Here is an 11,964-nt window from a genome sequence, read left to right on the forward strand (position 1 = left end):
CCACACATTTTTCCGACAGTCCTAAAGAATGCTTGCAGATTTCTCAACAGCCCCCCTGCCAGGCAGGCAAGTCCCTTCTGACGGCTATGCCCCCCTCCCTCACCCCCCCGCCCCATGCTGTCTTTGCAGGCTCATGTCCCGAGAGTCAGCAGGGAGAAGGCCCGGCAGCGCAGGCCGACGGGAGCGACTCAGCCTTACCAATGTCTCCTCGTGCTAGCAAGAGCCGCATGTCCATGAAGCTGCGCCGCTCCTCCGGCTCGGCGAACAAGACCTGAGCGCCGGCGCCCCGCCCCCTGCCCGTCTCCACAGACGGCCCGGACGCTCGCCCGGCTGCTGCCGGGAGGGACGCGCATCCCTGTGCACACGTACGGATTCGCAGCACTCACCTGTGTCCGAGAACAACAAGCTCATCTCCAGTGTGTGTCCTCCACAGAACAAGCAGTTAGCGCATTCACATTGACGCAACCTGTTATTGAAATAATGCAATGATATTGTCATCCAATGTATTATTTTAGCTGTTGCCACTGTGCTTTAAAATGAAATGGGTGCAACCATTTTTCTCCCTCCACACTAATATATGTGGCAGTATTTGTACAGAAGGAAATGACAAAGTGGTTGAAGCTTCTTGGCATACAAATGTGTAGCTTTTTTATACACTGACGATTGTTGTTTCTTCCATAATGCAGTCATTTATACGTGTAACGTTCACAACTTTTTTATTCCAAACAGAGGGGTCTGAAGCAAAACCAACTCATCAGCGTGTGAGGAGGGACTGGGGAACCCCCATTGCATGAAACCTAAATTAAAATCGCAGACATTTTGACGTTTTCATTTTACGAGACAGTAGACAAAATGGCTTCTTTGTTTTCAACAAGTTTAATTTCTCATATTCTTTTCTAATAGACTTTAGTGTTAAATTCTTCAGAAAATATATTTCTCACCCTAGAATATAGTAACGTTCTTTCCATGACAATATTATTGGCCTCCTTTTTAGGTTTTGAAAGCATTAGGAGTATAATATGTAACATCCTAACCTGACGGGTATCCATAAATAAATTAACATCACCTGGCCCGTTGATGTATTTAGTTTTTTAATATGGCACAAAAGTTGAATGAACCTTTAGTGACCTACGAGCAAGTAAACTGCAGGTTACAGAATGAACGTCTTTGTTTGTGGATCGCATTTGTGCAGCAGAGCTGCTTGTTTTGCAGCTTGGCGCTGGTGTGTGTTGAGTTGGTATACTCCGTCAGGCCACTAAATCTAGTCTGCTGTGTCTTCATCCAGATGAAGAGTTGTTCCTCTTCAGAAATGACTGAATATCCTTTATATAAGCCTTTGTGTAGTTTTAATATTGGGTATTGGTATTATAAGGAAGAGACTACCCCATTCTAAAATTAAATTCTTACTCTTGTCCTAAAGATTATAAATTGCAAATAAAAAAAGACTGAAATATGTAAATCTGCTTCTTGAGGTTAAACAAGACTACAAGATATGTGGTTTCCTAACTCAATGCAGTAGGAGGGCACGATTTTCCATTGGCTGTGTTCTATAGATAAGAAAGCAGCACTACTGAAACCTGTGGAAAGTAGACACCAAGAGTTTGCACTGTTGTGTGGCACTAAATATGGCTCTGGGACCTCTGCACTTGAAATAATCTTGTACCATCTACAATGCTGCCTTGTTTCCCAAATTAGCTGAGAACAGTACTGCCCAGCTGTGATAAAGTGCACATCTATATACTGTGTGTTGCTATTGAATGAGGATCAAGGAGGTTAGTAGTGCTGTCAGATACCCTGTGTGACCTATGTAGCTCTTACAGAAGTTGCCAACTTTGTATCTGTTAGGAATTTGACAAAAGTACATCTATTGTTTTTTTTTGTGTGCTTTTTTATGTTCAGAAATAGCTTCTCTTTTAGAGAGAAAATGGTTTATTATTTGTGGTCATTTTCTGACCAGCACAGATTTTACTTATTTTTTTAACTCTTAGAATGCTGGCTTGTTTTGTTTTACATGCTGTCCATTTTAAAGAATTCAGTATGGATGGTTTTTTTTTGTTGTTGTTGTTGTTGTTGATTTCATGTCTATTTTCATTTAATGTCGTGTGACATTGGATGGAATTAAAGTGAGAAATGGGTCAGGAATGGTGTTGGAGCTCACCATTACTTGTCCAGGTGTTCAAAAGGTGAATTTTTCTTTAGCATTTTTTAATACAAATTGTTGTGGATGGTTTACGCTGAAAATTCTTGTCAAAACATGAAAGCTGTTAAACACTTATGCAAATGTTGGGATCACCCCCCCGTATAAAGAAAACAAGTAAAAAAGTTTCCATTTTTATATTATTTTGAAGAGAAAGCTCATGCAGCATTCTAAGGGTTTTTTTTGCTAAATAAAAACAGTGAATATATATATATACTGTATTCCAGCTTTTGGAATGTGTGCATAATATAAAAGGAAAACCTTGGCTCACAATCAATAGTCTTTTGAGTAATATATGTTACTACTAACCAAATGCAGCATGACATCAGTACTAACTGCATGTGTGAAAATAAAATCTATACAGTACTGTCATACATGTAGTATCTATACATTTGTAATGGCTGTAAAGGAAAGAAAATGGAGGTGCGATTTAATTTGACAATAAAACTATTCTTACCATTTGTGTTCTGTAGTGTTTTTTCAAAGTACATCGCATTGGATGACGGAATGATAAAAGTCTTTTTACTTGCATTTGACCTATGTAATTAAAAAGGTTGTGAACGTTTTTTTTTCTGCTTTACTTCAGCTTATGGTTTAAGAAGAGTGCTGCTGAGTTCTAGAGACGGGGATATTAAGATACTACGTTGATGTGATGAGCAGGTTACCTTGACACTCATGATGGAAACCTGTGGAAAATGCAGTGCACAAGAGTCTTCACACCTGCACCAGTCTAATTAGTTGGAAGAGCCAACTAAACGCCTTTCTCATGAACCACTAACTACAATACTTTAATGTACTGGACTGTGCAGCATTTCACTTGGAAAATGTTTTCTGTTGCAGTGATGGAGTTCGTTTACTTGGAAAGTCACCTGAACGTATTGCACCCGAGTCCGTTTTTGATGGTATTTGTTCTCCCACTATGTCTCATCCTAGCTTTCCTAATGATAGCCAAAAGTAGGACTATGTCTTTTTCATTTAGCGGTTTGGGGCTCAATCCTAACTGTAGTCAATTCCGGTTGACTGTGCTTTGACAAGTAATCCATTTTCAATTTCTGTCTCCAGCTGCTGGAAAGCAATGCCAGGAGCTGTGAATGAAGGTAATTACTGTGGTAGTTAAACTGCAGCTGACTGCAGCCCTGGCTCAGCTCCTGCACCAGCACTGAGGCTTCCTGCTCCCAGCCTTCAGGCGGGCGGGACATGCCACCGAGGCTGCTGGTCTGACTTCAGAGGCGCCGGGCTGGGCTCCTCTGGGGCCGAGTGGCTCCGGCTCCTGTTTTCGCCACAGCCTGGATGCTCAACTGGACAAAAGGAAGTCGTCTCACCGGGACGCAAAATGTTTAGGTTTAAAGCCAGTTCGAGCATGTGAAACCTGAAAATCGTAACCTCGGAAGATCTTGAAATGGAGTGAAGCGGGCTCAATCAAGCAAGCAACGAACAATTAAGTTACCTGAGGGCTTAACGGTTGAAAAACTGGATGAGCTTACCATTGGCGAGGAGTGTGTTTGGCTGTAGATTAAGTGAAACTGGCCGGTCTAGGGTCTGTGAATCACTGGTTGCTCCATTTAGACTTTCATCTAAGGACCACTTTGAAGCACCAGATAGAATAAGGAACAATTGAGCCACTTAAATTTTACAAAGATGAACTTGATGTTCAGCATAATCCAGATCATTAACAGCCTGTATCTGTGGAATTTTAAGGTACCGTCCATGACAAATTGATCTACTTTAGAACACAAATTACGGGAGCCACTAGAGTTCAGTTTTAGTTTTGTAAGACCCCTCTGCGTGTATTAAAACAAACATGTAATCGGAGCAGCTAATTAAGAACGTGAATCCAGCACCAGTCCTTGTAGCGCTCTATAGTCTGTGACCATTCCTCTGCATGTTTCTGATCTCCAGAAATGCTCTAAGTGACATTGTTTAGTGTGCACAGCTCGTTATTAGACCATCACCTTTTTTCTTCACAATCTTGTTGATATAGGCTGATAAATTCAGGACGATTCCACTTTTCCCTGAGTTTCTGGAACAAGCATTTGTGATCGAAGCCACCAAAAGGTTAAAATTCAAATTTATTGTAATATACGAAAATAGCTTAAGAATGATGCCAGCATTGTAATAAAATACAGTGTGAACTTTCAACAGATCTTATCCATAAAAGTAATACGCTAAAAAAATATAATACAAGTCTGTTATAAAACTGGTATGTGTTCGTATATTATTACTGTTTTTGTAAAAGACAAACTCAGTTTGTTATCTGTGCGTCAGTTCATCTCGGCTTCCGTGTTTTAAAGACCGGAATTGGTATATTGGACGGTCCCCCGGAATGCTGTCGTTGAAATCAGACCGGTTTCGCAGGAACCACTGCTGCAAACCTATGAACACGACCCAGATAGCGCGCCGTGACGCGCTGGCACTCCAGGGTACTGGGAGTAAGAGGGACCAGTTTTACAATCCTTGGCTAAATACAATACAACACGATATAGACGACACGTTACAGTTAGTGTTTAAAATCGTTGTATTACCCTTTGGTTAATATATATAATGTGGATATATAGATATGGTTTAGCACAATAATTTTCAATTAAGTATATTCTACACCCCACATAGAAAAAATATACATTATGTAAATGACTGAATTAAGACGGACAATGTAAGGGTATATATATATAATGGAATAGACATTAAGAAGCACATTACCTCAGATTATATGTTGCAAAAAATAAATACATTATAATACCTGTCACCAACACTGTGCACACCAGCAGATTTATTGTATTATTTTATGTAGGAAAAATAATTTTATATTATTTTAAAAAAATGTTTGTCACTGCCTTACACCTATACTGAACAAACATTCAATTTCCATAGGAATTACAGTTTGATAAGATTTTAATGTAAGATTCCATGGGCTGATTTTTCATGGATTTTGCTCCGATGTGTTATTAATTGCATTCTTGTAAACCCGAAACAAATCATTTTAAATTACGAGTTCTTGTAGACATACGGGCTGTTTTCACTATATAACGCAGCTGATCAGAATGTAAACACTTCTTTAAGCTCAGCCTTCCTGATACACGGACTTAAGAGCCAAGGTAAATCTTACCTTGCGCTTGTGTAATCACAGCGATTACTTTATACAGAGTTCAGTGTATTGCTTTCTGTTTTCAGTTATTATAACACAACAATTAATTCTACACCAATATACAGCATCAATACTTAAGCATGTACTTTCCTCAGATATAAAGCCCGACAAAATAACTGTTTTCTAATGCGATCCAACCTATTCTGATTTTCCTTTAGTCTTTATTGGAAATAACGAAAATACCCTAAGTATGGCTAAATATAATGTATATATCCATTTGATATGATATTCTTGATTGATTGAAAACATCATAGTGGTACGGAGTTATTTGCTGTGAGAAAAAAAAAACCCAGCAGGAATCTCACGGACACAGAGGAGAACTTCTAACGTGTCCGGCTCGGAAGCGATCCGCTGCAGCTGGCGCCGGTCCGGACGCAGGTACGGTCACGGGGAGTCAGCAGCCCGGCCGAACGGGCACCTGCAGCAGCAGCACCTGGCGGCTCTCGGTCGGGTGCGACTTGTTGATGTGCCTCGTCAGTCCTGGCGAGCTGAAGAAAGTCGAAGGGCAGTGTTTGCAGGAGAAGATCTGCTGCTCGCCCTGCGTGAGGTCCTGCCTGCCCAGGGGCCTGCTGCCTTTCCCTGGGCCCAGGAGAATCTCTCCCCGCACCGCATGCCACATCCTGTGCTTGTCCCTGATCTCCGCCGAGGGGAAATGGGCGCCGCAGAGGGGGCAGGGAAACGTGATCTGGCCGCTTTCCAGCGGGCTGTACGAGGACGACCTGACTGTTTCGTGCGCCGCTAGGTGCTTCCTCAGGTAAGCCTGCCTGCGGAACTTCTTGCTGCAGTAGCTGCACTCGAACACCTCCTCGGCGCCGCCGGGGCCGGGCAGGTAAGTGGCGGCGGTGGCCTCCGCAGCCTGGGCGCAAGCGACCACCCGGGAGCTCTCCACGCTCTGCAGGTGCTGGGCGAGGCACTTCCCCGCCGGGGCGAAGCACGGGTCGGCAGGCAGGGCGCTGCTGTCCTGAGGCGCCCGGTACCGCTGCTGCTGCTGCTCCGCCGCCGCGGCCGCGTCTGTCGCAGGGCGCTGCTGAGCGGCGCACCCGGAGCTGTCCGGCGCCCGGGGGTGCTGATCGCTCTCCTTCCCCTCCGCGCGGGGCGTGTCGGCGGCGCTCTCGGCCGCCTTCCTGACGGGCTGGCTCTCCCCGCTGCCGGTGGGGCGCGGCTTGTGCCACCTGCGGTGGGACGCCAGGTTGGCCGGGCAGCTGAAGACCTTGTTGCACTCGGGGCAGCGGTACTCCACCCGGACTATCCGGGAGCACTTGTGCTGTGCGAGAGAGAAGGGGTCGGGGTACTCTTCCTTGCAGAGCTGGCAGATGAACTCGCCCAGGGGCTTCCCGCTCCCCGCGGGAGGCGCCGCTCTGGGCTCCGGGCTCTCTTTCTTGATCTTCAACCCAAGGACCGGCGAGGTGGTCACCTCGTCCTCGAAGTGGAGTTTTCTCATCGCCTTCGGCTTCTTCGCCGGAGGTTTCCCCCTGCGGTCCGCGCCGTGCGGGCAGGCCCGCTTCATGGAGGGGTGCAGAGGCGAGAACAGCCGCACAGGTGTTTCCATTTGGACCTCTGAAGGCGGGAAGTGGGAGTGCTGCATCAGGAGCCTTTCTATGGGGGACACCGGCGTGCTGCCGGGGAAGGACTCGGCCGACGCGGGTGAGTTCAGGCACCTCTCAAAAAACGATTTCCTCAGCTCCGCGCCTACGGGCTTCATCGGGCTGTAGGAGGCGTCGGCCCGGCCGGGAGAGCCGTGGTCGGGAGCGGCAAACTTGGGCTGGGGGGGGTCGGCTGCGATCACACTGTTCCCCGCCCTCTCCGCGCTCTCTGCCGGCCGTGTTTGCGCCCCCCCTGCGGGAGAAGGGGCTCCACTCTCCGGAGAGGCTGCGGACGCCGGCGCACCTGAGCCCAGGTTGGCAGGGGACACGGCGGCGTGCGCCTCCGCGGTCTGCGAGGGCTGGACCAGATGAGGCGGCTCTCGGTCCTCGCCGCGCACTCTGTAAGATGCCGGGCAAGTCCGTTTGCTCCTTTTCACTAAAAATCCCCTCGGCATGGTTTCAGCCCGCCTGGAGAAGAGCTGTGGGCGCGGGTCGGGGCTGTCGGAGCGCACGTGGAGAGCCGGCGCTGGTCTCTGCCGCCCCAGAGATCGGGGCTTGTTTTTTATCGTTGGTGCTGCCTTTTGTTTTTCGTGAAGTCACTATCGGTGTCAAAGCCCTGTCCAATCAGTAATCAGAAGGGGCTAGCTGGGCCCGAAGACGAGAGGGACCAGAACTGGGAGGAGCCTGCTGGATTAAGTATTCACGTCAATTCACAAGTAGACCTTAATCCGTAACGATGTTTATAACGTTTGTAACATGCCCCCGACAATTACATTCGGGCGAAAGTATTGTTTTTGTGACAAACGTGGCTATGTTTTCAACATAGCTCCTGAAAACACGAATCATGTTAGTGTAAATATTCATATTCCCTATTAGATCAGACACCAGCTGAAATAACTGCTGCTTAGGAAACGCATCTATACTATAGACTGAAAGTTGGGCTACTCGTTTTTCAGCTTTTATCAGTAACTCGAATTAAAACTCCCATTTTGTCAGTAACTGTTCCATTTCCTTCCAAACACTGTTTCGGATCGAAAGCAGTACAGTTAAGCAACGTCGTTGCAAGTACAAGATGTCAAGAAGAAGTTTGTTTTTCTTGTCCGTGCCTGCGTTACACCGACGCGCCCCCCCTTCTTTGTAGCAGCTAGTATGGGCTCTATTTCAGAGGATAATAGTACGGAGAGGATAATACACAAAAGAGCCAGAAAGTTTTTACAATGATCACCTCGCCAGCATAAACGAAGTGGTCGTTAACCAGTCCTACCGATGTCTAATTCCGAATTGCTCGTGGGAGAACAGGACCGTGCAGGATTCACACGCCAGCACACGGCCGGTTCGCGGTAGTGTGGTGTCTGTGTTCACAGTTTCTCGCGAAACACACTCTCCTCGCAGGTGCCGCGGGGCAGTTCACCTTCCAGGAAAGGTGTCTGACGGAGGTCGAGACACCAAAGTGCTTAAATATCTGCGATTGAGGTAAGGGACTGCAAACATTGGAATAAGGAGCAAGAGCGATTTAATCGTCTCTTACAGGTTTAGACGGTGCAAATTTTACACAACATATCGGAATTGTTACACATCGAAATTGTAGTTCTTTTTTTCTGAATGAATGGCACAAGTAAACTGTTTAAACATTTATTCTATGCATAAGCGTACCTGACGTTTTCAGAGTAGCCGTACTGAAGCTTAAACCCCACACATCGTGGCGAGTCAAGACTTACAATGAAGGTTGCTAAATTCTGTTTCTAATCACAGAAATATTTTATAATGTGCACATCACCGGTATTAATTGTCATATATATGTTTAAATTCGGAATCACAATGAAATACACCCGATGTTTTGAACAGAAGCATCAATTTGCAGTATTAACACAAATACAAGTAGCCTGCTCCATGTCTAAGCTTAATGAAAAGTTGCGTTTTAATTTCAATTAAATAAATTTCTTTTCTTCTATCATAATGCGAGTAAAGAGCAAAAAAAACATGTTTTCTGTTTAAATAAATTCTGTAAGAATTCTACTTTAATGCGAAGCCTATTGAAATCATTTCAACGCACAGGCTATTTTACTGACGGTCCTGTTCTGATGTGGAAAGTCCAGAGTCGGCTCACACGTCTGTCGCTGTCACGGCCTCGGATCGCCTTTCTGCCTGATTTAATTCACGAGCACGGCGAAGCGAGCTCTCCCGGAAAGAGTCTCTGCCACGTCACATTCCGTGGGAATCTGAGTATTCCCTAAACCGGGATAGCGGTGATGTGGTAACGGCATATAAGCATCGGAAATATGAAGTTACACGGCAATACGGACTGTGTCCAATGAGGACTCTCGACTGGGTATGAGTTTGCAGTGAAGGAGTTTTGCAGTTCAGTTTGTCATCGAATGCGATATCAGTTAGACCGTATCCGTCCTCAGAGTGCCCACCGGACAGCTTCTCGCACACCTCCAGACCCCTGCTTAATGTGGGACGACATATTGTATGATAGGAGCTTTTTTGTCACCTTTGTGGTTCTTACCAAACCCTAAAGGCAAAGTAAAAACGATTCCTCAGATCATTACTTTCATTACTTTCTTTTTCTTTTTCTTTTTCTTTTTGTTTTTCTGACATCCTTTGTCGGAATATCAAAAGAAAAAATTGGGCTAAACGCGAGGCAAAACAGATTTTTATCACCTAACCTAATGTGATTCGGTGTTTGGTGCTGTGCTCCAGAGTGCTCATAATTTTTAACCTTTCTCGGAATTTTGTGATAGTTATTATACGCATTTTCTGTGTACCAGATTAGTAATTATGATGCCGGGATTCTTTTGACGTGATTGATCTTACGGCATCCCGCATGATTGGACATTTGTAAGCAGGCTACCATCTTAATCTCTCCATTCGATGCACTTTACCTGATCTTTCATTAATGCCACCAGAATGCACACTGCACAGCCACTAATGAATGTTAGATGCATGATTAAGCAGTTTAATTCAAACTGCAACTCGACTTAATGTAATCTTCCTTTCAGACGTCCATTAGCAGAGCCCCTTCGTAGGCGCATTTAATTGGTGAGATCCTAACAGATACTCCATTAGTTATTTCATGTTTCTCCCTCACCCCTGCTTCTGGCTAGACGCGTGCGACCTCTTGGTGTCGGAACACAGCGCATTAACGTCGTGACTTCGGGAAGACGTGGCTTTATTGTGAGTAATAAAGCATCTGTCCGCACGACGAGCCTCGGACAGCAATACACCTCTTTGTGCTGTTTGTCCCCTAATTCTTCACAAATGTGCGAAAAAAAATTAAAATGAAAAAACAAACCTACACAAATAAGTTTATAATAGGAGTTGAGACTGTTAATTCAGTTATTCTTGTTCTTGTTCTTGTTCTTGTTCTTGTTCTTGTTCTTATTCTTATATTCTTCGTGTAAACTATCACAATTTCAGTCTGAGGGCTAATCAGTTGTTATCCTGGGGATTCTTTCATTCGAGATGTAGCGCGTTTGCGCGGATGGACGGGTGGATTAATGACATAATCAAAGTGCTGTGGACTCTTCAAAATCGATTCCTGCCTGCGAGGCCTGCAGCCGCAATGAGGGTGAGAGCAGTGATTGGACTGGGGGCCTGAGCGCCACACAACTAATTTCCTGCGGATCGCTCCCATTCGGGCCCCGCGGCACAAAATGATGGGAACGACTTTATTTGCCTTTTCCCAAGTGAGGATCCTCCGCTATCTTCCCAGCAGAAGGGTGGTGGAGCTAACGCCGTTGAGAGGATGGAGCGTGGGACCACATCTGCAGGCAGCTTCCACCACTGATAACCCGCCAGCGGGACAGAGCGGGCCGGCGGCCTGCCACCTCCCCGCCGGGGCTGCGAGCGCCGATAAGAGATCAGAGCCGCACAGACAGCCTCATTCCTGCGGCCACAGAATGGCCAGTGTGTGTGTGTGTAGGGGGGGTGACTGGAACATAAATTAACACAGATGCTGCCAGAGGATCAGCGGAGAGCGTTGTAGCTGGTGATTCGGGCTTTCTCTGAAATAGAGCATTGCCGCTTATTTGCAAACGAATTTGCGAAATTGAAAGCACAGGCCGTTGACAGTTAATATAATGTTGCCAGGACCTGTCCCGCCCTGAAGTTTATATTCGGGGAGGCGTGCATTCCAGACGGCGACCTTTGGACACTCCTGGACCTAATTGACACAGCAGAGATTGCCATGAGAGAGCAGCGCTGAGCTGGGAAGCAGATATTCAGCAAGCCATACCAGAATGAAGCAGACTGGTTGAAGGTGGCCCCTCCTGTGCGTGCCATTGCCCGTGCGCAAGGACGGCGGTACAGGAGCAGTTCAGATCGTCCAGGCCCGCAGAGTAAAGAGGCGTTTTAACCGTGCGGGCAAAACATCAGTACAACCGCACAGCTCCTCTAAAACTGGAGTTGTCCCATCTAAAATTTCTTCTTCTTTCTGAAAGAATATTCAAACTGATCGATTCTGTGAGCAGTAATCCGTATCCAAATCCACATTTCTTTTGGCTTTGCTAGATCTTCATTCATTGGTGTGAATGAAGATCTAGCCATGAAGATCTGGTACACTCCATCCTGTAAGAGACCTTCTGTTCACTGTGTATCATTTCCATGTTTGTTTGATGCAAAAAGTCTACTTGTGTTTTCACCAGACAGACAGAGCGCGGTTCACATGCTGCTTCACGAAGTGACAGGTCACGTCGGCCAGGTTTCTGCCTGTACGCTGTGCAGTCAACAGTTTATTTCAGGGGTGTTTGTTAATGTATCCGTAATACCGTATTTATACCTCCCTCCTTAAAAAAAATACGAATTCACGTTCGCCGACCAGTTACATGAAAAGAACCATTCTACATTTCTGACCCCACGGAGTTCATGCACTCTAATTAGACAGCGGGAGGTTTACATGAGGTTTACATGACCCCCCCCAGTGCGACCCACCCTTCGGATAAGTGAGCAGACTGTCAAAGATGAGTGTATTGATTTATTTCTTTTATCCCGCTTAAGTAACATTCTGGGCTTCTCCTCCTCCAGCATGAGGCTTCCAAATC

The 11,964-nt window shown here is 45.9% G+C and overlaps 2 protein-coding genes across 13 annotated transcripts in view; one reads left to right on the forward strand and one right to left on the reverse strand.

Moving 5' to 3' along the window:
* The window catches only part of ralgapa1 (Ral GTPase activating protein catalytic subunit alpha 1), a 64,943-nt gene extending 62,287 nt beyond the window's left edge, over positions 1-2,656 (forward strand). For 9 of the 12 annotated variants that reach the window (XM_015350327.2, XM_069193017.1, XM_015350329.2 and 6 more), the window contains one exon: positions 130-2,656. In XM_015350327.2, the coding sequence (XP_015205813.2) occupies positions 130-217 (88 nt within the window). In that variant the 3' untranslated portion in view covers positions 218-2,656. The remainder of the gene's footprint in view (positions 1-129) is intronic. The other 3 variants (XM_015350331.2, XM_015350338.2, XR_001478758.2) reach the window with 2 other exon arrangements.
* Positions 2,657-4,272: 1,616 nt separating this feature from the next.
* On the reverse strand, positions 4,273-7,568 carry LOC102689264 (insulinoma-associated protein 2). The gene has a single exon (XM_015350101.2). The coding sequence runs from the start codon at positions 7,375-7,377 to the stop codon at positions 5,734-5,736; it is 1,644 nt and encodes a 547-aa protein (XP_015205587.2). The 5' UTR covers positions 7,378-7,568; the 3' UTR covers positions 4,273-5,733.
* Positions 7,569-11,964: the final 4,396 nt, after the last annotated feature.

Source organism: Lepisosteus oculatus, chromosome 8, assembly GCF_040954835.1.
Source record: "Lepisosteus oculatus isolate fLepOcu1 chromosome 8, fLepOcu1.hap2, whole genome shotgun sequence".
NCBI classification, from domain to species: domain Eukaryota; kingdom Metazoa; phylum Chordata; class Actinopteri; order Semionotiformes; family Lepisosteidae; genus Lepisosteus; species Lepisosteus oculatus.

What these genes read in the sequence shown, in the direction of transcription:
- LOC102689264 (XM_015350101.2), bottom strand. Translation starts at nt 7,377, where the DNA reads ATGCCGAGGGGATTTTTAGTGAAAAGGAGCAAACGGACTTGCCCGGCA.